Source organism: Nipponia nippon, unplaced genomic scaffold (assembly GCF_047370975.1).
Source record: "Nipponia nippon isolate SJK-2023a ecotype South Korea unplaced genomic scaffold, ASM4737097v1 scaffold_8, whole genome shotgun sequence".
NCBI classification, from domain to species: Eukaryota; Metazoa; Chordata; class Aves; order Pelecaniformes; family Threskiornithidae; genus Nipponia; species Nipponia nippon.
In genome coordinates, this window is record NW_028262402.1 from 52715625 (window position 1) to 52738780 (window position 23156).

The following is a 23156-nucleotide window of genomic DNA, read 5'->3' on the forward strand; positions in this document are numbered from 1 at the left end:
ATGGAAACCCTCTCTCAGCTGGGATGTGGCTTGGGACACTTCCAACCCACTTTGGACCCAGCTATGGGTCCTTACCAGCTTTTCTTACTTGGAAGTGGGGGGAGAGGTTTGTCTCCTCTCTTTCTGGAGCTCTATACATGGCAATAAATGTCGCTTAGCAACAGGACTTCCCTTTAAGATACTCTTTTGTAATTTCAAAGCCTCTGTGCCAAAAGTTCTTTAAATAGCCTGAACTCACACTGGCTCCCTCAGTTTGGCTCTTTTTCTTTATCTCTGACTAGTTTCCTCTCATTGCAAGGTTAATATCTGTGGCCAGCCAAAGCAAAGCAAACCCAACAAAAATGCAACTCCCAGGGATCAGTCCAGCCTTGCCATGCAAAGGCTGGGAAGCTCCCTTTCCCCAAAGCCGCACCAAGCTACACCCAATAAAGACCAGCTGAGGAAATGGAAAGCTCAGGTGGGTTTTAATTCTGATTTTTTGCTTGCTACTCAAGTTAGACTTACAGATACAACCAGGTTTCTCTCTCATCAGTCTAAAATCTAGTGTGGAAGACTTGTGCAGCCCAGTTTGTCAGATTCTGTATTGTTCGGACAGAGGAAGAACAGCTTGTTACTAATTATTGAAATTTGCATTTTATCTTGGCTTTATAGTACTGATACAACCCATAGGGAGCGAGAATACTGGGTATTTTGCTTGGTTAGCAGGGAACAGAGCCTGCATTTTTGAGGTAGGGAAAAGTCTTACAGCTGTTTCACAGAGTAACAGGGGGCTCCAGCACTGAGATCCTCAAAACATCTGAATTTTTGAAGAATCACAAGTTACTCAAGGAGGATAACACAACAACAGTAGCTATACAGAAACAGTATCTGCAGAGAGAGTATAGGAGGCATCCCCCTTTGCAGATGAAACACGGATGTACAGGACATCAGTAATTAAACAATTGCTAGCTCCCATCAGCAATTTCCTTCCCACATAGTGCCTTTGTCCTGACTATTTTTGGTTTGTGTTTGGTAGGACTTCACATGGCTTGGCATGCCCCAGCCGTGGCTAACCCAGCTTCCTGGCCTGCAGGCAGGGCGCAGGATGCAGGCGTGGGGGCCAGGAAGCCCGGTGTCCCCCTGGCCTCTAGCAAGCCGCGATCGTCAGCTGACAGGTGTCCAGAGGAGCGCTGACTTTATTTGGTTGGGGTATTTCTATATGCAGTGCTCACATCCCTGGTCACATCCTCTCTCTTTTTCAAGGGGCATCTAGGTCACTACCTGTGCAGGTGGTTTGCCCAAGTCATGGAAATTTCGGATTGAAGCTGTGGCGTGCTTTCAGCATTAACCTTAACCATCAATGCCAGAGGACAGAAGCTGTTGGTTTGGTCCTCCTCCAAGGAGCAGCAGCAAAGCAGAGGAAGAGGAATCCCTGGGACAGGGGGATGCTGCAGCCTGGCTCCCAGCTGCTGAAAACATGCACCTGGTGCCCAGCTGGGGAGGGCATTGCAGGCACAGCCCTGTGCTTCTTGTGTCCTCACCATCCCCGAGGGCAGGTGAAGCGACATTGCACACGCACTGAGAGTGTGGGCTGCAGAGCACATCTGGCTGATGCCTCCTGCCCTCGTTTAGGGTGTCAGAAAGATCAATTGCTGCAGCATGAAGCAGAGGGGTTTCACATAAAGCCTGGTAAAGTCTGACATTTTTTATGGCAGCTTTTTCTCCCTGCAGGTGACTTATGCTCTTGCTGCATCACCTTTTTCTCCAGGCATTTCCTCAGAGCACAGGCTGAGCCCGCAGCACCTCCTGCACCACGAGCAGAGCCCGTGCAGGTTTTCCTGCTGGACAATGCAGGTTTGTGGCAGGACAGTGCAGGTGGTCCCTGTCCTCCCCCTCTGCTGTTTCTGCTCTCGCAGCACCATGCAGCCACAGCGGGAGAACGGTCACAGCCCAAATCCCACTGTCTCAAGGCAACCCCAGTCCAAGTTCTTAACATCTAGCATTTAAAGCAATCATTTGGGTTCCTATCTCTTGTTTGTGGTACCAAAGAAAACAACAAACAAGGAAAATAATTAAATCCATACTTGAAGGAAATGCCTGAAAATTATTTTGCTCCTTTGATCCTGTAAAGAGAGGTATTTTGGAAGCCCTGCTGAGCTGGGTTGCCAATCCCTTCTTCTTCAGAGCTACAGAAGACCCAGAGATTGACATGATTCATCTCTTAAATAAGAGAGAATTAACATCTTAGAGGAATTCTGAGGGTGCTAAAGTCTGTTTAATATACATACACAACTCTTTTGACTTTTTTCTTTTTTTTTTTTTTAATTTCTTAGATTGATTCCCACTTACCCCTACACTCATTACACATTTTTTTCCAAGGCAACCCTGGAAGAGGAGCCATTTCCCACATTCATCCCACCTGCGGCACCCCTTGTGGTCCAGGTTTTTTGGAGGTGCTGTGCTCAGCGCTCTCACCAGGAGCCTTTCCTGACACAAGGGCCAGGCCAGGCACAGGGCCAGCCAAGAGGATTTGACACTAAACAGGATTTCCCCTCAACCCGACCAGCCATCCTCCTGCCCAGGCAGAGATGCTTCTGCAGGACCCAGGATCCCACCCAGAAATGGGACCCACCTTTCTGCAGCAGGGGTGGGAACTGGCACCCTGTGACTTCAGCATCGTGCCAACAGCCCACATGATGCCTACATCTGTGCCACTTGGCTGGGCTGAGGAACACGCCAGCACTTCACCATTGTGGTTCCCACTAGGACCAACACAGCGTTGATGGTGGTTTTTAAGTGGGGGAAGGGCCACCACCCATGGATGCACACCATGGGTGACTCACTGAGTTTTGGTGAGCTTCGTGGGCTGTTCCTCCTGTCTAGCTCAGAAATCAGTTTAAAATGGAGAACGTCTGGAGTGATGTACAGCCCTCTCCAGGGAACTTCTTGATTGCAGGGCAGTGTGACTTGTTTGTGGGGTGGCATGGTGCCAGAGAGGCAGTGCGGAGAGAGCAACTTACTTGGCCCTCAGCAGCATTCAGCATCTCACGAGTGCTCAGTGACAAGCACCATCGCATTAAAGCCAGTTATTACCACTGCTGTTCACACACTCTTAAATTTCCATCACCAAAGCGGGAAGAGTTTCGGCCAAGCTCATAGAAAGTAATATTATGAAAAGAAAAATACTCTCAAGGGCACTCTCCTAGCGACCCCCATGGTCTGACAGCCCCCCTGAATGTGGTGATGATCCGCCAGCACTTGGGAACAGCAAACACCATCATTAAAAGCAGAAAACATGCAGAAAAGGAGCGCTTCCCCTGTTTAAGGCGGGAGGTGAATCGGTTTGCAACAGCTGAGGGTGCCGCCACCGTGGTCACAGAGGGGCTGCAGCCTGGCTGAGCCTGAGCCCACGGTGGGCACCCACAGTAAAGCTCCCTGCCAGCACCAAAATCCCCTCCTGCTAGTTACTGCCATAAACTCTTATCCCTCCCCATTCACTCCTTTGAGCACAAGGAGCTAAATTAATCAGATAGGCACACATAATGAATAATTCAGATACCTCTACTCATTAGTCATTTTCACTAAGCTCAGCAACTGCTTGTGCACATGGATGAGAAGAACTTCAGTTACCCGACACCAATTTCAGAATGAATTCTTCATTACCCAAAATTGAGGTAGGCCTTGGAATTCAATATTTGCATCATAAAGCTTCTTGTTTCCTCAAAAAACTGTTGTCCCCCCAAAAAAATCTCTGGAGTTATTTATACCCCTTTATGTTACATGTAAATTCCACGACACATAGGAATATACTTGCACTGCAGGAAGAGGCAGGATTAGCTTCCGCTGATATCCCCTCCTGATTTAAAGGACTTTTCTTCAAAACAACACATTCATCTTAAGTTCAAGGTTTCTGGCGCGGGTGGTTTGAGGAAGTATCCGTGCCACCAGGGCTCGTAGCCTGCCAAAAACAAGACACAGGGTGCAAGTGCAAGTCCAAGCTGCTGCCAGCCAGGAAAGTACAGTGGGGAAGGTAGGGACACCCCGAGCCTTAGCCTTTGAGCCTTAGCATGGAAAACAGCAAATAAACAAGGAGCAAACATCCCAAACAACAAATTCCTCTGAAATTGTTGCTACCAGCTGCAGGGGGAGCAGGATTTCCAGCAAACACGGAGCTGGCTGGGAAGGAGGCAGAGCTGTTAGTGGGATACGGAGTGAGCTTTTTAGCTTGCCATTCAGATAAGTTATTTTCTTTTAAATTTTACAAATTAAGGAGGAGAGAAAAAAAAACAGCTGAAAGAGATCAGCACAGATCCTAGCTGCAGACAAATACAGCAGCAGGGCACCGGTGCCATGGCCTCTCTGTGCCCACCAGCCACAACAGCCCATCGGAGAGGCTTAAGCAAAGATGCAAAACGGAGTCAGCTCTGCACTGCATTTTAAGCTTTGCTCCCACCACATTGTTTGCTCCCCTGTCCCCAGCCACCTGCAGGGATGAGCACAGCATGGCTCAGGTAAAATCTGACAGACACATCAACTCCAGCTACCAGTGCAGCTGTGGCCTTCACACACTATTTCAGAGGCGGAGCCATTGATTTTGTGCATGTCCTTGGCGCCAGATGTCTCCATCTTCCTGGGTGTCGAGACTGATGCTCTCCAGATGGCATCTTGATTGCTTGAAGCTTCACTGATTGAGTTATCAGGGCTGGATTGGCTCTGTGGTTCAGCCCACCCAGCCTCCCCGCATTGTGCTGGGGCACGTTTGCCGAGCTCAGTATGTTTTCATCATGCCTCTCTCTACTAGCTGGTGAAGAAAGAGTGCCAGTTAAGCCTGCTGAAAACGAAGTTATCAAGCTAATATCTCAGCCACTTAACAAAGGGGAAAAAAAGGGCAGGTTGAGCTGGTTGGCTAGAGCCAGTGCTTAGTGCTGTTCCAGGCAGTGAGGACCAGACACTCCCGCCTGCAGTTGCCACACACATGCCCATCATAGAGATGGTTAGAAATATTGTCCCCCTTTAGAAAACCAGTCATTACCTGTGATCTAAATACAAGAGGAAAAGAGTTAATTTTCAGATTGCACTATTGCTTTTCAGCTTTACTCTTTCTAACAAGAGAAGCACGTTTCAGCATCATGATCCTTTTTGCAGCAATATAGGCACAGATCTTGTGCCCGTATTTCAGTTGTTTTACAAGTTCTTGCGACTTTCACAAGCAATGCACCAAATTTTGTTTGACTCAAACTTTCCATTGCATTAAATTCCCCTTTGGTGAGACACTGCAGTCTCATCTGCCCTTTGCTTGCTCTACCTCCTATTTCACGCTGAACTAACTCCCCTGTACTTAGTGGAGACATTTCACTCTACATAAGCATAAAGGCCAATTTCCCTCACTTTCAATTTTTTACAAAAATCTGTTCTGCCCCAGAAAAGTATCAGTGCGCAGTCATTTGACTATATTTAAAGCAGGGAAGTTCCTCTTTCACTCCAAAACTACTGTTTTGCTCACACTGAACACAGGAGGTTCAGTGAGCATTTAATTTCCTTATGACCGCCTTTCTAGCTGACTTGCCCAGTTTGTGATCCTTTCGTTAAGGGAAGATAGCACAAGATCATCCATTTTAACAATCCGCCTCACTCCGTAATGGCCTGTGATTTATACTTTTTGATTTTCACAACGTTCGCCTGCGTTAGCTGCGAAGCCTCCAGCGCCACAGAGACAATGTGCACAGAGGTGAGTGAGAGCCGCCGGTCCCTCTTGAGATACAGGAGCTGCATGTGTAGAGGATCGATCTCTGGTGAATACTTACCTGCTGATCTCCAGCTGTTTTCAGTTCCCAAGGGGTTTCTCTCAGGGGGATCTGAAGGCCTTTACTGGAGAAATAAGGCAGGTGTCTTGAGATGTGCTCAGGGACATCACTCACTGTCCCTCCTCCTCCTCCTCACACTCGTGCATCCGTGCACCCTCATGCTCCCTCCTGCTGCTGCTGGGGACTTCAGGAGCCTGTCAAACCAGCACCATGCTTCACCTCCCAGAGAGCTGGAAGGATGACAAAGTTTCACAGGGGTGTTTAGCAGGTACCAGAGCTAGACAGGGGACAGATATAAGGATTTTTGTCTTATGCTTGTGCTCTCCATACAGGAATTTGTACACAGTGGTGGGATGATGGTGTCTCTATTTGTCATTTGGTCAACGTGTGATACCACATGCAAATAGGAAGAAAGTACCAGGGTTTTTCCAGGGGCAGTGGAAAAGGCTGACCTATAAGATTTTTATTTTATTTTTTTAAAGTGGGAGACAAGGAAAAAAAAGTAAGGATTTTGATTCAGGGAGGAAGCACCGTGGAAACCCAGCCCTATGCAGCACACCTTTAGGGCCAACAGGAAGTTCCTCACTGAATTAAATGTACAAATCCCCCAGCACTCCAGGTTGCACACTGGGATCCCCCAAGGGATGGTTGCTCCTCAGCTCCCTGTGGGAGCTGCTCCGTGCCCCAAAGCATACAGAGAGAGCTTACTCACTAATTTATTTGAATGGTTAAACATAGACACTGTTTTCATTTATAGTGACAGCTAAACATTTTTTATGTGTCTAAACAGCATGACATGGCAGTCAGCTCCACAGGTTCTTCTTTGCTTATCAGTATTGAAAGCATCGGCTTTTCTAAGTCTACATTTTGCCATTTCTATAGTTACCAGTGCTGCATTATTTCAGTGCTTCTAGGCTGGAGCCAAGTCCCTGTGCTATGGCCGGTACCGGGCTGGCTTGCTGCCCCCCAGGCCATGCCAGGTGCCCAGAGATGGGCAGCACTGTCTCATCCCACCCTGCTGGTGCTGGACCCGGTGCCGTCCCCCTAGTGCTGAGCTCCAGCCAGGCCCCAGCATGCTGAGGGGAAGGATGGCAGAGGAGCCGCACTCCCCACCTGCGTGGGCATTTTGCTGTGACAGTCCCTTTCCACTCCCTCCTGGCTCTACCAGTTATGGGGCTTGTGCCTACGGGAAAGGAAGGAATTGTTTGCCATGTCCAGCTTGTGGCTTGCAACAAATACTGCTCTTTCCCCTCCAGTGAAGTTACCAAGTGCCTCCACTGCCTGCCTGCTTCTGCTAAGCCACAGACAGGCAGAGACGTGGTTTGGTCTCACTCAGTCCCATGGAAAGATCTGAACCTCGTGCACCATTCCCCAGGGTCCACACATGTGCGCCTCAACAAAACCCTGGTGAGCCACATGCTGCCACCCCACAGGGCGCACATCTGCACTGTCCTCTGCTTGTCATGAACTCCAGGCTCCAATGCATTTCTCACTGGACATCCCACCGCCTGTGCTTGCTTTCTTTGGGCTAATATAAAATAGCTTTGAATCTCATTAAAATGGTCAGAATGGCCAACTGTGCAATACGTGCATTTACTTCCCTGCAAGCAGAACAGCTCCGAGCTGCCTGGCAGGATATTGCCAAAGCTGCAGCTCCCACACGACCCCAGGGACCCTGACCTTCCCAGGCTGGCCCTGTAACCACCCAGGGCTTTCTCTGAGAGCAGGACTGGGCGAGGAGGAGGGTGGCACTGCGTTGGCTGCACCCGTGCTCCCCATTGCGGCTTGGCGGCTGGGACAAATGTGATGCTCTGAGCATCTCCACTGCCTTGAGCAGCTGCGGTAAGCTATTCCAGGGTGGCATTTCCCTGCATGCCATAGTTCCAGGCTCTGGTGGGCTTTCATGCAATCACCAGGCAAAGGCAGGTCAAGCATGTTTAATGAATTTCCCTAGTATCCACAGAGATGACTTCGCTACATAACAGATCAATTTCTTTTCAGTTAAACTGAAAAGCCTTCATAGAAATTTTAAAGACTCAGCATATCAGATATCATCTTTGTCTAGCCTGAGCTAAATCTTCCCGTCATCCTGTCGCTGCAACATGTAACTGTAGTTCAGATCCAATTAATTTGGATATGTTCCTTCTCATTCCCAGACCTGCTCTTTTTTACCTCCTCTTTGCAAGGTTTTCTCAAGACTTCTCTTAGAATAAGCTTTGTTACAAGACTCATGAAATTCAGAATTTAAAACTACCTTGTGGGGATTCTTTCTTAGCGCTTAATAATTCATCCAGAAGAGTAAACAATCCTCATATATGCTAACTTTGATAAGAAAGTACTACAGACAAGACATACTTCAAATTAGTACAAGAAAGATTCAAGGCATTTGTTTTAAAAACACACTCCACAAAATCCCAGGTTTGTGCATTGCAAGCCTGCACTAAGGCTTCCTAGGGTTCTGGCTGCTGTTTTTAAATAAGTCAAAATTCTGTTTGTTTTTTTGAAGTGCTATAGTTTCCTATTTATATTCACAGCACATACCTCTTGCAGTTTCACTATATATTTTCCACAGATTACAGTAAATAAAAGCTATAGCTGTGAAGGTTTAGGACTGAGGGAGATTCCTGAAAAACTACCTGTCACAACTGAAATCCTCGACTTCAGCTTCAACGTGCTCCCTTCTCTCCAGAATTCAACTTTCTCAGAGCTGAAGTCTCTTCTCTACTTGGACTTAACAAGGTATGGGAAAGTGTCCTCACTTCTGCACATCAGGTTGGTCAAACCCCCTGCCCGAAGGTGCCTTCTGGAGCACACCAGAGGAGCATCTCCCTGCCTTCACAGGGGAACCACCAGTAGCACTTGCAGACAGCTGTGAAGTATTTTGCTAAGCAGAGATTGATACACTTGGGCAATATCTAGGCTTCTCCTCTGGTGACAATCATTTGCAGGACAGTGGGTGAAATATGCATTTTCCACATATTACTGCTGCTAAGACAGCAAAGTCACTAAAGCAATTTTTTAGTTCACTATTCTATATTGTTCCCTAAACCCTAAAGAAAGACAGGTTTGGTCCTTGTAAATGCCCAGCTTTTTCTATAGGAAAAGAGATTTTCATTTTATTAAGCCAGACACTAAAAACTTCATGTCTCCGTGACTTCTACAAATGCTTCCACACACCCATCATTTCAGGGCATTTTTTTCTTCTCATCAGGACCCTGTTTTTCAATGTGAGCTTATAAATACCAGGCAAGCATCACTGGAAAAGACAGACACTTTTATCCTGGTGAAGGCCACTGATCATGAGTTCTTACAGATATGAAGTGCAGTTTGGGTTACCCCATATACCGGGAGAGTTTTGCGAGACAGGACACTGATGCTGGTTTCTGTTGCTTTCTCAAGGTGTCAGATCAACTGGGTGTATGATGGTGCCTTTCACAACAACAAGCAGCTGAAGACAATCGTGCTGACTGGAAACCTGCTCATGTTTCTGTCTGACACAGCATTCACTGGCCCACAGTCCCTGAAGCAGCTTGTCTTAACGCAGACAGGAATAACCAGTATGTCCTTTATTCCAATGACAAATCTGGACAGCTTGGATACCCTCATCTTGGGAAGCAACCACATCTCTTCGCTGCAGCTTCCTCCCAACTTCCCCACTCAAAACCTCAAATACCTTGACTTTCAAATGAACAACATAAGAGCAATCACAGCAGAAGATGTCCGTGTTCTGCAGAAGACCAATAATATAACTCTCATCTTTAAAGGCAATGACATTACATGCATTGAACCTGGAGCTTTCCAGTCCCATTTCTACAGTTTGGACTTCGGGGGCTGTGCTGACATCCCTGGGGTCCTGGCAGGGATACAGAATTCCACAGCCCAGACCCTTTGGCTGGGAACATTTCATGGTATGGAAAAGGAGCCCTACATAAGCCCAAATGTTTTACAAGGCCTCTGTAATATCTTTGTCAAGGATCTCTATCTGCAGCTACGGCACTTCAGAAACCTAAATGCTGACATGTTTCAGTGCTTGACCATGCTCCGAAAGCTGGACCTAACTCAAACACACATCAGCGCATTGCCCCCCGGCATCAGCGGCATGAACTTGCTAGTGGAGTTAGTTCTCAACGCAAACTCCTTTGAGCACCTCTGCAACATCAGCTCTGCTGCCTTCCCCTCCCTCACCCACCTCTACATCAAGGGGAACTTGCAGGTCCTGCATCTGGGCTCTGGCTGTTTGGAGAAACTGGAAAAGCTTCAACATCTCGATTTAAGTAAGAGTCATATTGAAAGCTTTGACTGCTGTAATGAAGCCCTGAGCGGTTTGAGCAGTCTTCAGTACCTGAATCTGAGCCACAACATAAAGCTCCACCTCCAAGGCATGCTCATTAAGGATGGTGCTAACCTGGAGCTGCTGGACCTAGCTTTCACACCTCTTCATATCAACACTTCACAGGGTCCTTTCCGAAATTTGCATCTCTTGCAAGTGCTGAATCTTTCCTCCTCCCACATTAATACTAGCATTCAGCATCTCTTTCAAGGCCTGGAAAACCTCATGCTCTTGGACCTTAGTCAAAATAACTTTGAGTCAGGGATCATGCTAAAGGACGAACTGTTCCAACAGCTATCCAACTTAGAGGTGCTAATTTTGTCATCCTGTGAACTGACAGCAATAGGCAGACAAGCCTTTCACAACCTCAAGAAATTACGGCATGTTGATCTGAGCCACAACAAACTTACTGCATTCAGCACAGATGCATTTTCAAACCTCAAGAGCATCTATCTCAACTTTGCCCACAACAGGATCCATATTGTACCACGTGACAAGCTAGTGTCCCTAGCTGGCCACTGCGTAATCAATTTAAGTTACAACCCTCTGACCTGCACCTGCTCCAATATTGGTTTCGTCTCCTGGTACAAGCAGAATCTGGATAAAATTGAAGACCCTGAAGGAACAAGATGCTCTGAACCCAAATCGCTAGCTGGGGCTCAGCTGGCCACCGTCTCACTCTCCTGTGGGATCAACACATCAGGAATCGTTGCAGTTATCCTGGGTATTTTATCCTGTGGTGCCATCTTCATTTGGGGTGCTCGCTATTTCAAGCGAAATTACCAACAAATATAAGTTTATGATGGAGATACAGAAAAGATGTACAGCAATTGTATCAAGATGAAAGACAACTTACTGGTTTTGTTTGTGACCTGTATTTTCTTAACTTTTGTAATACCCTTTCCGTTTGTATTATAACTTCTAGAAAAATAATGAAAAACATTTATTTGAGAACTTGAAAAATAAACTATGACCTGAGCCTTGAACATGAATAACTTCTGTTATAGAGAAATCCCAGCTGAACTCAGTGTTAGCCCTGGTGTCCCAGCTACTATAGCTAACACATCTGTAAATGGAAGATCCAAGGGCCAAAATGCAAACCTTGTTCTCTTTAAAAAACAGAAAACCAAACCACCACCACCACCACCACTCCCAACAAAAAAAACCCAAACCAACCAAACCCTCACCCTCTCTCAAATGCCCTTGAAAAACAATGTTGTTTAAGAGGTGACAGTAGTGTACCCCACTCTGCTAAAAAGAAAAAAAACTTCCTGTGAAGAACAGGTGCAACATTCATAGTCGCATGAGACCTACTCCTGCAGGACCAACAGAAACTGCCTGTATCATCTCTGCAATTTCTTTAAAATATTTTTCATCCTTAGAAAGTTCCTGGGCCATTGAACCTCTGTCTGTTCATCTGCTGAGGCAGGCCCTGCTCCTCTACCATTTACTAGACTTCATAGTAAGCAGGGACTAGCAACAATTTCAGCTTTAACCACAAAACTTGTAGATTTGGTCAAGAATCTGCAGGTGCTTGGCACTATGTTTGCTTGCATGGGGCAAAAAACCAAATGCCAACAGCGGTGAGACTTTCCTGGGCCAGCCCAAAGTGGACTGTTTCCTCCAGCAGCAGCCCAGGAGAGAAAACTAAAAACTGCAAAGGGAATGGCGCAGTGGGGAGCAGCAGCTTCATCCTGTGGGTGCTCCTGGTGCCAACAGCTACTTCACATTGCTTCTTGCCTGTGTCCCTGGAGTGAAGTCAGAGTCCCTTCACTCCAACAGGATATGCAACAGATAGGCAGGAAAAAAGACAGACTTGTTATTATTTACTTCTACTAAACTACCACATCTCTTTTTCTGCCATCACATGTGAATAAACCCAGTGGCAAGACAGATTATGTACATTTGACCAAGGGTCTGGTGGGAGCTTGCTATGCCTGCTCCTCTGCCCTGTGTTACCATAGCATGATTTATGGCACTAGTGCTTTAATAACAGGCTAACCCTGGTGTATGGAGACAACCTTCTCAGACGTTAAGACCCCTCTGTCTCCATGGCAGGGCACGCACCCCTACCCCAGCAAGGCTCCCCAGTGTGTTAAGCTGGGAGCTGTGGTTGCTCACAGAGACATGGAAGGCGAGATTTCTCTCAACACTTTCCATGTGGGACTCCACATTCAGCTTCAGCTCCTGCCCCAAAGGCATTTCCTTGATATTTTCCTCCATATCATGCTGACTCGCTAAGATTTCAAAGATCCCTGCTGGACTAGAAAGTTTTTGTTCATTTCTGAAGACACTGCTGACAAGAATCTCTGCTTGGTCTTCTCCAGTAAGAAATACCTATCTTATTTGAAAAGCCCCTTTTATCCTCTGTGAGCAGATCAGACTAACACAACATGGATTCTTGTAGCTTTCAGATGCCTTCACATCACATATGCTGCCTGCCTTACCCCACAGCTTTTCCTTCCCCTGCCTTTGCAGCCATGTGCTGCCTAAGGGCGTGCCAAGGAGAGATGTTTGATGTTTCTTCTCCAGTTGCCTATAAACACTCCCAGATTTTAGGTACCAGAATGTTGCCTCTCCTCACAGCTCTCCATATTGCTGATCTATATTCCCTGTTTCTGTGGCTGCTGACATGCTCTGCACAGAAACCTCCTCCTGACCCGTCAGCAGGCACTGTGGTCCAACCGCCCAGCTGCAGAGCACCAAAGCTGCACAGGCTGCCGGCGTCCGATGAGCCCTTCTGCAAGGACTGGTCTAAACAAGAGAAACGTCACTGAGCAAGCCATGTTGCCTGAGGCAAGGACTCCCTGACTCGTCCTTGGGAGCAAGGCAGAGATGCTCCTGAAGTCAGCCCAGGGTTCAAGTATTTTCTTCTCCCTCTGCAAATCTGAGTGGTTAAATGAGCAACCCCTGATAATTGCCTTATCTAACAATCCAGCATGAATGCCAGTGTGTGCACCATCCAAGAGACCTGCTTCTTCCATTGTTTCCCTCGTCAATTTGTGGGTTCAGGAAAGCGATAGACAAATAGTGAAGTTAAAAGGGAGCATGATGCCATTCAGAGCTTGGGATGGGCACAAAAAAAAAATTCCTGCAAGTATCAGGTAGTAACTGTGGGAGATCCACAAATATCAATGACTTGAGGAGAAAACTGCATGTTGGGCTGATGCTTCCTGAAATGCCTCTTTGTTTGGAGAGAAGAACACAGGATTAAAATACCACCGGTTTCTGAAAAGCTACCCAGTGTCATGGCGTACAATTGTGTAGACTTCAGTCAGTTAAAACCCAAAGATGGCTGAAAAGGCAAAATGGTGAATGTGTTCCTGTGCAATATATATTTGCACATGGAGTATTAAGTACAGATTTTCCTGTGACCCATCCCTTTCCCTCGACACAACTTGTTTTTGATGACCATATCTTCATCTGTTGTCATTTTCTCTTTGATTTACTTTAGTGTCATCTCTGCCTTCTTACTTGCCTGCAAAACACCGTTCATAGGATGCCATGTAAACAACAGTGCTGAACAGCACACACTGTATGTTTTAGAATACACAAATCCTAAATCCAGGGCCTGATTATCCTGAAGAAAAATTTATATATGGCTATAATACACTAAAATGTCCAGACTATATATTTCAACTTTTCGAAGTCCAAAGATTTAGTCTTCTGGGATTACTTAGCAAGAATATAAATGGAAAGAGACAGTGGATTTATTTTTCTTTATAGCATTTGTTTACTCAGTCAAGCTTTGATCTGATGCAGTCCTTGGTTTCCAGTTAGGCCTTCTATCTATTATTTTTTCAAATACAGCTGGGGAGCGAGCGAGCACTCAGAGAACAAGGGAATTGCCTGAGGTGAATGGTGCCTAACAGGATTTAACTCATCACCATCCCGGCTCCTGGGCTACAGACGTCACTGAAGTCATGGTACAACACAAAACTGCAAAATAGAATTTGTTTTCAGTATTTACACAGAGAAGAAACCTGAGCAGATCTTAGCTATCAAGTCACATTTCAGACTGGTAAGCACTTATCTTTATTTCAATTGGACAAACCAAAACTCAGAGCCAAGTTCTTCTTTCCCCACCTGTGCTTAAACAAGATATGCAAGTCAATTTTTGAAAGAGGATTTTACTCTGAACAGGATAGTTGAAGAGGCCAATTTCTAAATCTGTCGACAAAAAAAAAAAAAAAAAAATCCTTATGTCAATGATGCATCTTTTAAGAACTTTCTCTCATTCACTAGTCTTGTCTGTACCTGGAAAAGGAGCAGGTGAGATCCCTTCCCAACCATTCACTCATACCATACCTCCTCGTCTGGCAAATACAATGGAAATTCTTCTGCCCCGGAAGCAGACCATATCTTTCTCCAGCGAATCTCTCAGACATGCTCTTGCCCCTGTATCTAATTCACACCTGCATTTTGAAGGGCTTGCTGTGTGCTAGAACTTACCTAGGTTGTTACTCTTCTTACTCTGCAGCCTTCTCCACTCTTCCTGATGCTCCCAGCTCTTTGCAGGTTGAACCGTAATGTCTAACATCGCTTCCTACCGTCAGTTCATTCAAATCCATCCTTGGCAGATGTCTGGGAGATTGAGCTGGTCAGTGGTAATCAAGTACTATAGTCAGCAGAAAGAAAAACTGTTGCTAACCCAAGCCATGAACTGGGACATGCCTCCACATACTCTCCAGTATCTTCCTGTCCTGTGATTGATTCTTTCTGAGCTGCCATCTGAGATACCATCCAAATCCAAGCTTGACATCCCTGCTAAGTCTTGTAAACTACGTAAGAGAGAAACACGGGGTCTAAGGGAACGTAGCAAATGGGGAGTTCAGTGCTGAAGAAGGGAGGCCATGTTTCTCTTTCAGACGATGAAAGCATTCCCATCCCAGGTAAGGTGCAGTCTCTTCTTACAACAGTAGAAGTGAGGATGATAGGCCATGCTAGATATATAATAGCAGTAACCTTTCTCTCCCAACTTCTCTCTCAACACAAACCCCTTACACCACCCCTTTCCTCTGGCCCTGAACACACTGAAGACTCACTCTGGGCATGCAGGTTTCTATGCCTCTCGCCACTCAGAGGTGACTGCTGCTGTCCACAGCCACAGACGGCACAGCAGGCAGAGCAGTTAGATCCAGAGTCAATCCTCAACTCTAGTATAATTTCCTTTCCCTGAGCGGCCAGATCCTGCTCTCTCCTCCTCGACTCATCACACCCCCTGCCAGTGTACCAGTTTTGCACACTATCTGCCTTCAGCTGGGTTGCAGCAAGTTGGAAAGCTTGGGGGTGACCTATAGCTTCCCCTCACCTATTGGTTTCAAACAGAGAGCAAAGCAGCAAAAAAGATGCTGTAACACTGCTGCACTTGGGTTTGTACAGAGGAAGAACAGAGAAAACAATGCAATAATAAAATGTGAACAAAAATACCCTCCCCTGCTGGGCAAACAGTTCCTGGCATGTGCCAACCAGCTGTGCAGAGCTACTGGCAATGAACAGTAAAGATGAGTGTATTTTAATAGACATTGCTCCTCTGCAAGAAGTGGAAAGATGAAAATCAGGGGAGCAATAATCCTGTCCTGTTGCTCCTCCTGCCAGAAGGATTTCTGTTCATCAAAGAGGCCACTGGATACTAAGGTGCTCTGCTCCATCTTCCCCGTCTCATCCACTGCATCTGTTTTATCTTCTATTATGATAAAAAAAAGAATGATACATTCTAGTGGTAGAGATTTCAAAACTGAAGAAAACGTTGCACTTACACATGCTCCAGGAATTTGTTAAGGCTCAAAATTTGCATGAATAAAAAACCCAATAAAGATTGGGTATTTAGAGAAGGTACTAAAAAGAATAATGACCTATTGTAATGAACGATGACACATGTTTTGGAGGAAAGATTTAAATGTCACGTTACAGCCTACTGCCATTGCTAGCTACCAGTCAGGGTATGTCGCCCACCATCACCCCGTGCCGAACTACCCAAGAGCAGAGCAGTGGTTCCAGCCACTGCCCGAGGCAAGATACTCAGCTATGCAGACCCCCTCTGTCTCCAGACTCAACTGCATTTCCGCATGCAAAATCCTTGGCTAGCCTGTGCCTTAAGGGGTACACTGAGTTGGCCCCAGAGAAAAAAAAAAAGGCAACTGCCCGCCTCTGAGTAGAGCAGAGACATGCCTTAAGTTACAGGAGTGAAAGCAGTTAAAGGAAAAATGCTAACACAGCAGCGTTTCATGCTGAATTTTTATTTCAATGTTATGCAACTGCATAAGTATAAATAATCGTGTTCAATATACAACAATTATGACATCCATAAGGAGTTTCTTAGAGAAAATAAGACTGCAAACACTTTATTGCACAGACCCTAACAATTTTTTTTTTTTTTTTTTTTTTTGTAAGCCAAGGAATCTACAGCAGGAAGTCCAAAAAGAACACATCAGATCTACAATCACATAAAGACTGACCAAGTAGCACACAGGTAGGAGGATCTCTAACAGCTCACTGATAAGGTAAACACCAACAAACAGGTACTACATAAACACAAGCTTAAGCACTGTTACACTTCCAAAATGCAAAGAACTTATTTGTCAGAAGTGATAATGAACTATACAAAATATACATAAAGTTATATTGTAAACAAATAGCTAGATGTGCATTAAAGGAAACAAGAAGATAGTTGAAAAAATGCAGAAGACTGTAAACTAGGAAATACCTCCCAGACAGAAATGTTATTTTGAAGTGCATTAGCATTCATTTGTAGTAACTGCCAAAGCACAGATGAACTGTAAATGTCGAGACCATTTTATCTTTAAAACTGCTCAAAAATATTATCCATTGCTCATTAGCTCCTCTGTGAATGCACCAAAGGCAGTATGAATGTTCCAGTGACACATGAACAATCAGAAGGACTTGTTTGTGATATTATCTTCCCATGACAGGTTTCCTGTAATCCAACTCAACTAATCAGTATAATAAAGTTTTCACCAGAGGGAAATTAATTCTGCATGCTGCAGTTGTCATACAAACCTCCAAGTTTACACTGTGCTTTTATGAACAATTTTCTAGCTTTTGAGACAGAAAGACAATCCGTAAGCCCTGATAAAACAGGTAGGGGCCTAGCTCTACTGTGGGTACATATAACAGAAATAAGCAAAACCACCATTGTATTGATCCCCATCATTAAAAAAACACGCATCTGCAAGGGTATTTTGTAGTGCTTCTGTACGTTTCAAATTTTACCTTTCATCCTTCAAAACAAACTAAATACCTCCACGCTAAAATGATCAAAGTCTACATGTTCCACAGTATACAAAATTTAAATAAGGCTTAGCAAAAGTAAAAAGACGGTCACATTCTAGCACCAAATAGCTCCAACAGGTTCTTTTGTTACAAAATGCTTTTTTTATAATTACAGTATTTACTCTTTTGCATACAAATAAAAAGATTATGTTGTGAAATGTATGGAGCTACTCAATGCATTTAGAAATGAATGTGAAACCCAGAAGTACTTGCTAAAAACAGCAAGTTAAGTCTACAACGTAAGGCCCCAGCTATGTATTAAAATGTATCGGATGTCCTGAACTTTTTTGAAGATATGATACTGAAACTGCTTTTTTTCCTTCTTACCTTACTTGTCACAAACTAGGAAAAAAGCTATGGCTGTATGAAGCTAATTATGCAGACCTATATGCCATGGTAATACACATTCTCTAAATGTATTAAAAAACAGGGATGAACATACTAGTACTGCAAGTCATGTGCTTATACTTGTGCCTCACACTGTAAGGGCCTGAATTTAAAAAAGCTCAAGGAACTCAAGAGAGGACTGCAGCAAAAACTAAGCACACGGCATGTGCTTCAGAGTCTCAGCCTTGTCTGAGGTGACAGAACACCCTCCCAATAGATGAGACGAGAACCGCCATTTCACCAGAGAACACAACTCTTGCTGGGACGCCCTGATAACCAAGAGGTCCTCCCGTAGCTTTAACGACACCTACTCTAAGAGACAGGCTTTGTGCAGTAGGGAGATGCAGTTACGTCTTGTGTTAGATCTGGTGAAGCAGTCAGTCAAGTACAGTACTATCAAAATCGGATTATTAAAAATACATGTAAAAACTCACAATAAGTCACCATATTTATTCTGTACTAGTATTTTTTAACCTCTAGCTATGATTTTTAGTAAGTAAAAATGTGGCCTGATTTTGTTTTCCAGTCAGACCAATGCTTGTGCATGTCCATGCCAGGTCTGAGGTTTAATAACTCAGTTTCATATTAAGAGTACAGCAAATAAGTGGCAAAGCAACTATCTTAAAAAAGGGGAGAGTAAACAACGCAATCAGCAGCAAAGTATATATGCTACATTCAAACCCCGAACACATCACTAGGTATTTACAGAGGAAATCTTTTCTTCAACAGCTCTCAGCTGTAAAGGTATTTTTGTACAAATACTATATGGTAACAGTTTTACCGGTTACAATTGGGAAGGCATTTTGGAAAAAAGTCCTATCTTATTATATCCCCTTTCCTCACTATTGAATGACATGAAAGCTTTGCTGCACAAAGACACAACACAGTGCTGGTTTAAAGGCAGTCCAATATATTGACACTGTTTCAGCTAGTCTTGAATTCACACCTGCCAGGTCTGACAGTTAACAGGATTTTTTATGAGGACTGCTCCGCGAAGCTTCCTTTCCTCGCCGCTGTCGAGCTGAGTCTTTGTCGTTAGAAAGTGCATTAGGGCGGTCAGGTGTGGTTGCTGACCTGGATAGATCTTTTCCTACATTCTGTTTTCTTGAAGCAGACTGCTGAGCCTGAACAGCATCTTTTCCCTTTACATCCACAGTGTTAACAAAAAAAGACTTTTCTTGATTTCCAGGTTTCCCCCCAAGGTTTGAAGCAGGGTGGTGGACTTCTACTGCAACAGCAGCACTGTGTAAGGCCATCAGTGAAACACTTTTAGTCATTTCTGCCTTACCGCTCCCTGTGGAAGAGTTGCTTTTCTTATTTAGTTCCTTGCAGGTTGCAGGAAGCTCAGGTGAGCCTGCTTTAACTTTTGCTGAAGATGCATCACTCTTCGCTGAAGACAAAACAGACACTTCTTGTCTATATTCAGAGAAATTGGCTGAACAAGTCAGCAGCTTTCCTGGTGTTGCAGCCACACGACAAGAACTCTGCCCGCTGGCAGCTGACAAATGTTTTATTGCAATCTGCTTGTTTGCATCCTCTGGCTGTTTTTGATTAACTTGTCCTTTCCCTTTTGAATCTTGAGAGCTTTTGCTACTTGCGGTCACTTTTTCTGCTCCTTTCCCTCTAGCATCGCAGTTTGCGAGGCAAAGGCTAGGCTCTACTTTCCCACTCTCAAGCTGAACATAAAGTGCGTCAGTGCATATTTTTCCTTCGGCTCTTTTGTCTGCAGGGATCATCTGGTTACCAGGACTTCTGTCTGTCTGTTTGCTCAGCAAGAGAGAATCTTTCACAGTGGAAAACTTTGGAGACATAGTTTGTTTTTCACTGAGGTGAAGTTGCTTTTGATCAGCAGATTCCCCCAGGCCTGCTGGTTCTTGCCTCTGCGTCTGCTTAGAACCCTGTGGGCCTGCCAGTACCAGGCCAACAGCAGAGGATTTGGGTTCGGTGTCAGGAGCGATGCAGCTCATTTGGAGGGCGGCTACTGAGCCATGCTCCAAACTCACAGGCCTTTCAGCCTGCACATGTTCATTGTTCATTTTTCTCAAAGAGCCTGAAACAGAAGAAAGGGGATCTAGTGTATTTTTACTGGCATGTTTCCCATCTTTCCGGGAGCTGGTAGACACCTGAATAATTGTTTCTTTTTCTTTTACGGTTGTAGTGCATGTTTTTTGTGACAATATCTGTTTATCTAAGTACTTAGACTTAGAGGAACTCGTTTCAGAGACTGGCCTGTGTTTATTACTGCTGCTTTCCACACAGGTGGCAGTAGGCTTCACATGTTCTTGAACACTGATGTGAACATCTACAGCACAGTGTCTGCTTACAGTGTCTCTCACAGCAGGGGAGCCTGAAGTGTTAAGTTGCTGCCGAGGAACTTGGCTGGATTGCTCTCTCTCAGTAGTTTGAAGCCTTATGTCACTGAGCTGTTTCTGATCTTTCTTTCCTAAATCTTTGGCATTGTCCTTCTGCACAGAGGAAAGCAGTGCAGACTTCTCGTTTTTAGGATCACAATCAATTGAGGGTTGCATGGGCTGTTTGGATGGAAGAGCTTCACTCTTCGACTCTGCAATAACTTTCTTAGAATCATTGAGAACTTTCTGCTTGGTTATGTCCCTTTCCACAAAACTACTAGCAACACTGCTGTCATCTTTGCCTAGCTGTTTCAGTGATTCTCTGCCATCCTTCGGTTGTGCCTTGGGGCCAGCTGCAGGCATTTTTCCTTGCATCTGATGTGGAATGGCAAAATCAGCACAATTTTTTTCATTGCTTTTGGAGCAGCTCGTTATCAGGATATCTGAGATAGATACCTTCAGACATGACTCCCTGATCACCTCCACCTTTGCAGGGATAGGCTCACAACTTCTCTGGACTACTGGCTGCTTGGCAGGCAACTCCTTTTGTATTTGCTTCTCTTTTCCTACAGCTTTTTCAAGAGTGCTTTGGACAGGAGGAAGTTTGGAGGATGTTTGAGTAGTTTTAACACTCTGACCTTGCATAACACAAGACTTTGCCTCCATCGAATGGTCCTTCTGTTTTGAAGGGGATGAGTCTTTCTTTTGAACAGCTTCAACAACAGAAATATTGCCTTTAGTAGCTGAACTAGAAACCTTTTCCTCTGTCACTACTTGTGCAGCCACAGGGATGACTGGTGGATTTGGAGAACTCTTGCTTGTTTGCAGAACCTGAGGCTCTGATACATTGACTTTGCCAGATTTTGAATAGCTTAACAACTGCTCTTTCTGGCAGGCCAATTCTGCCTTCCCACCACTCCCTTGTGGTGCTGAGGGTTTAGGAGATCCCCCATCACTGCTGGTGCTCTGTCCTTCTGGCAGCACGCACAAAGGCAGTTCAGTCTTCGAAGCCTGTGGCCCAGAAAGTAAGGCAATGTCTAGTGTGCCTTCTATTGGCTTCAAACAAGAAACAGACCTCCCGTCAAGTTTATATTCTGATGGACTTTTCCTGACGGGAGCCTCAGTGGAAATAAGGGCTGATTTTTCCACACTAATGTCCGCTCGGCCATTCAAGGTCTTGAGAGGAACAAAAGAAACTGAGTTAATCTGAGCAGCATGTGCACTGCCAATAAATGCTCTACCATCGCCAACCGCAGTGGCGTCCTGCTGTATGTTTATGGGTCTGCCTGTATTAAGTTGAAGGCATTCATGAACATTTGATGTCAATTTGGGTTTTAGCACTGGACAGACACTGTCATCTTTTTCTTCAATGGACACTTTCTTTCTAAGATAATCGATATTTGCAAGTTTACCATCTAATCTTTCAAATTTGACAAATTCTTTTGTTGGTACGTTTTTATCTGAGTTTTCTCCCTTTCCATTTAGTATCCTGTCAGACGACTGAGGTAGCACATCTTGCAGTGTACACGGAGGGGAAATTCTTTTGAAGTCATAAGAAATATGACTGAGTTCATTAGGTGGAGGCGCATGACACAACATCTGTGCATCTAAAGTAACGCCATCATTTGATCTCAAGTTTGCATTCTTTTGAAGGGTGTCTTTGAGTATGCCACCAGCTGACTGGGTCTCCAAAGCAACAATTTTTGTTTCAAACTGATTTGATCTTTCTAACACCTTCTGGAATGCTTTTTTGTCTCTTTCTTCCAGTCTTAAGGTACTGGGATCTTCTGGTTCACTGCTAGGTTCATGTATAGCAGCATTGGCTTTTTCAGCAAAATCTTGCTTTTTCATAACTATCTTGACCTTCAGCTTCTCTTTGTCTAGCTCATCGATGGATTCTTGTCTACCTAATTTTCGGGAGATGGGTCGTTTCAAGCAGCCCTGCTCTGCAGGCCTGACTCGTGTGAGCGAGGGCACATCACATACATTCTCCTCCAAGCTCTGAAGAGTTACGTCCCTTTGGGACAGTTCTCTATTCACTTCCTCCTGGGTCACTTCCAGACTGTGTTTTCGTGAACATAAGTGTTTCTTATCATTACCATAAGAGGGTGCAAGTTTCTCTTCAGACTGGACTCTCTTTAACAGTGGAGATCTTGGTGGCTCTGCACTCTTTGGCCTAACAATATGCCTTACAATAGTTGGAGGGGAGTGCATTTTGCTAGGAAAAGATTGAGCTATTTTTGTATTTCCAATTGAATGTCCTAGCAATGGTGATGGAGATCGCTGAGGGGATGTTGGCTGGGGTGTTGGAGAAGGTGTCCGTGCAAGAGGAGAGAGAGGAATGCTGCCAGCTGATTTGCGTCTTCCTGATCTATATCTTTGCCCACTAAGCTTTGGACCCAAGCCATGAAGAGTGCTGGGTCTTATGTGTCCTGAACCAGCTGGAGAATTGGGAGCACTTGAACTGGGGGAGCTACTTTGGGAAGAGTTAGTACCTACAAAAAGAACAAACAAACACAAGGTGAGCAAGATTTTTTGAATCTTGTCTCCATGTTCAGTGAGAGACAGAACTTTAACTGGTCCAAAAGGCTTGCGTGCCATCTGCTGCCACAACGTTCCAAAATTTGGAAGGTTTTGAGTGACTGGGCTGTAAAACCCTCATTATTCCAATTACGTTGCTATTTCTTCCTTTCCCCCTCTGTTCCTTTATCCCCTTTAAATTATCACTTCCTTCTGTTTAAATAGAATAGCTAATGCTTTCTACCACTTCAAAGCAATGATCAAGGCTTTCCAAATAATTTACCTTTGCCAAGGGATTGTACAACAGCAGTCACTTTAGCACACACTAAAATCATGACAGAAGTAAAACAGGAAAAAGGCGCAGGCTTTTAGAAGCCAGGAAGATGCATGTTTCAGCACCCAGCCAATGATTTCGGCAATAAATCTGCACTCATGAGTGCCCGTGCTAGTTCCATTATGTGCAACTTTTTTCTCAGTTTCATTCTTTTATCA

General features: G+C 44.9%; 2 protein-coding genes across 11 annotated transcripts in view; one reads left to right on the forward strand and one right to left on the reverse strand.

Annotated features, from left to right (window-relative positions):
* Positions 1-343: 343 nt before the first annotated feature.
* On the forward strand, positions 344-11073 carry CD180 (CD180 molecule). Of its 3 annotated transcripts, XM_009468068.2 has the most exons (4): positions 344-457; positions 3571-5707; positions 8356-8522; positions 9183-11073. In XM_009468068.2, the coding sequence occupies exons 2-4, from the start codon at positions 5618-5620 to the stop codon at positions 10906-10908; spliced, it is 1983 nt and encodes a 660-aa protein (XP_009466343.1). In that variant the 5' UTR covers positions 344-457; positions 3571-5617; the 3' UTR covers positions 10909-11073. The 3 variants fall into 3 exon arrangements, with proteins under 3 accessions (XP_009466343.1, XP_087598751.1, XP_087598752.1); XM_087742625.1 differs by lacking the exons at positions 3571-5707; positions 8356-8522; XM_087742626.1 differs by lacking the exons at positions 344-457; positions 8356-8522 and having other exon boundaries at positions 5625-5707.
* A 5282-nt stretch (positions 11074-16355) lies between these two features.
* MAST4 (microtubule associated serine/threonine kinase family member 4) overlaps positions 16356-23156 on the reverse strand; it is a 307392-nt gene continuing 300591 nt past the window's right edge. For all 8 annotated transcript variants that reach the window (XM_087741356.1, XM_087741355.1, XM_087741354.1 and 5 more), the window contains one exon: positions 16356-22639. In XM_087741356.1, coding sequence (XP_087597482.1) covers positions 18756-22639 — 3884 coding nt within the window. In that variant the 3' untranslated portion in view covers positions 16356-18755. The remainder of the gene's footprint in view (positions 22640-23156) is intronic.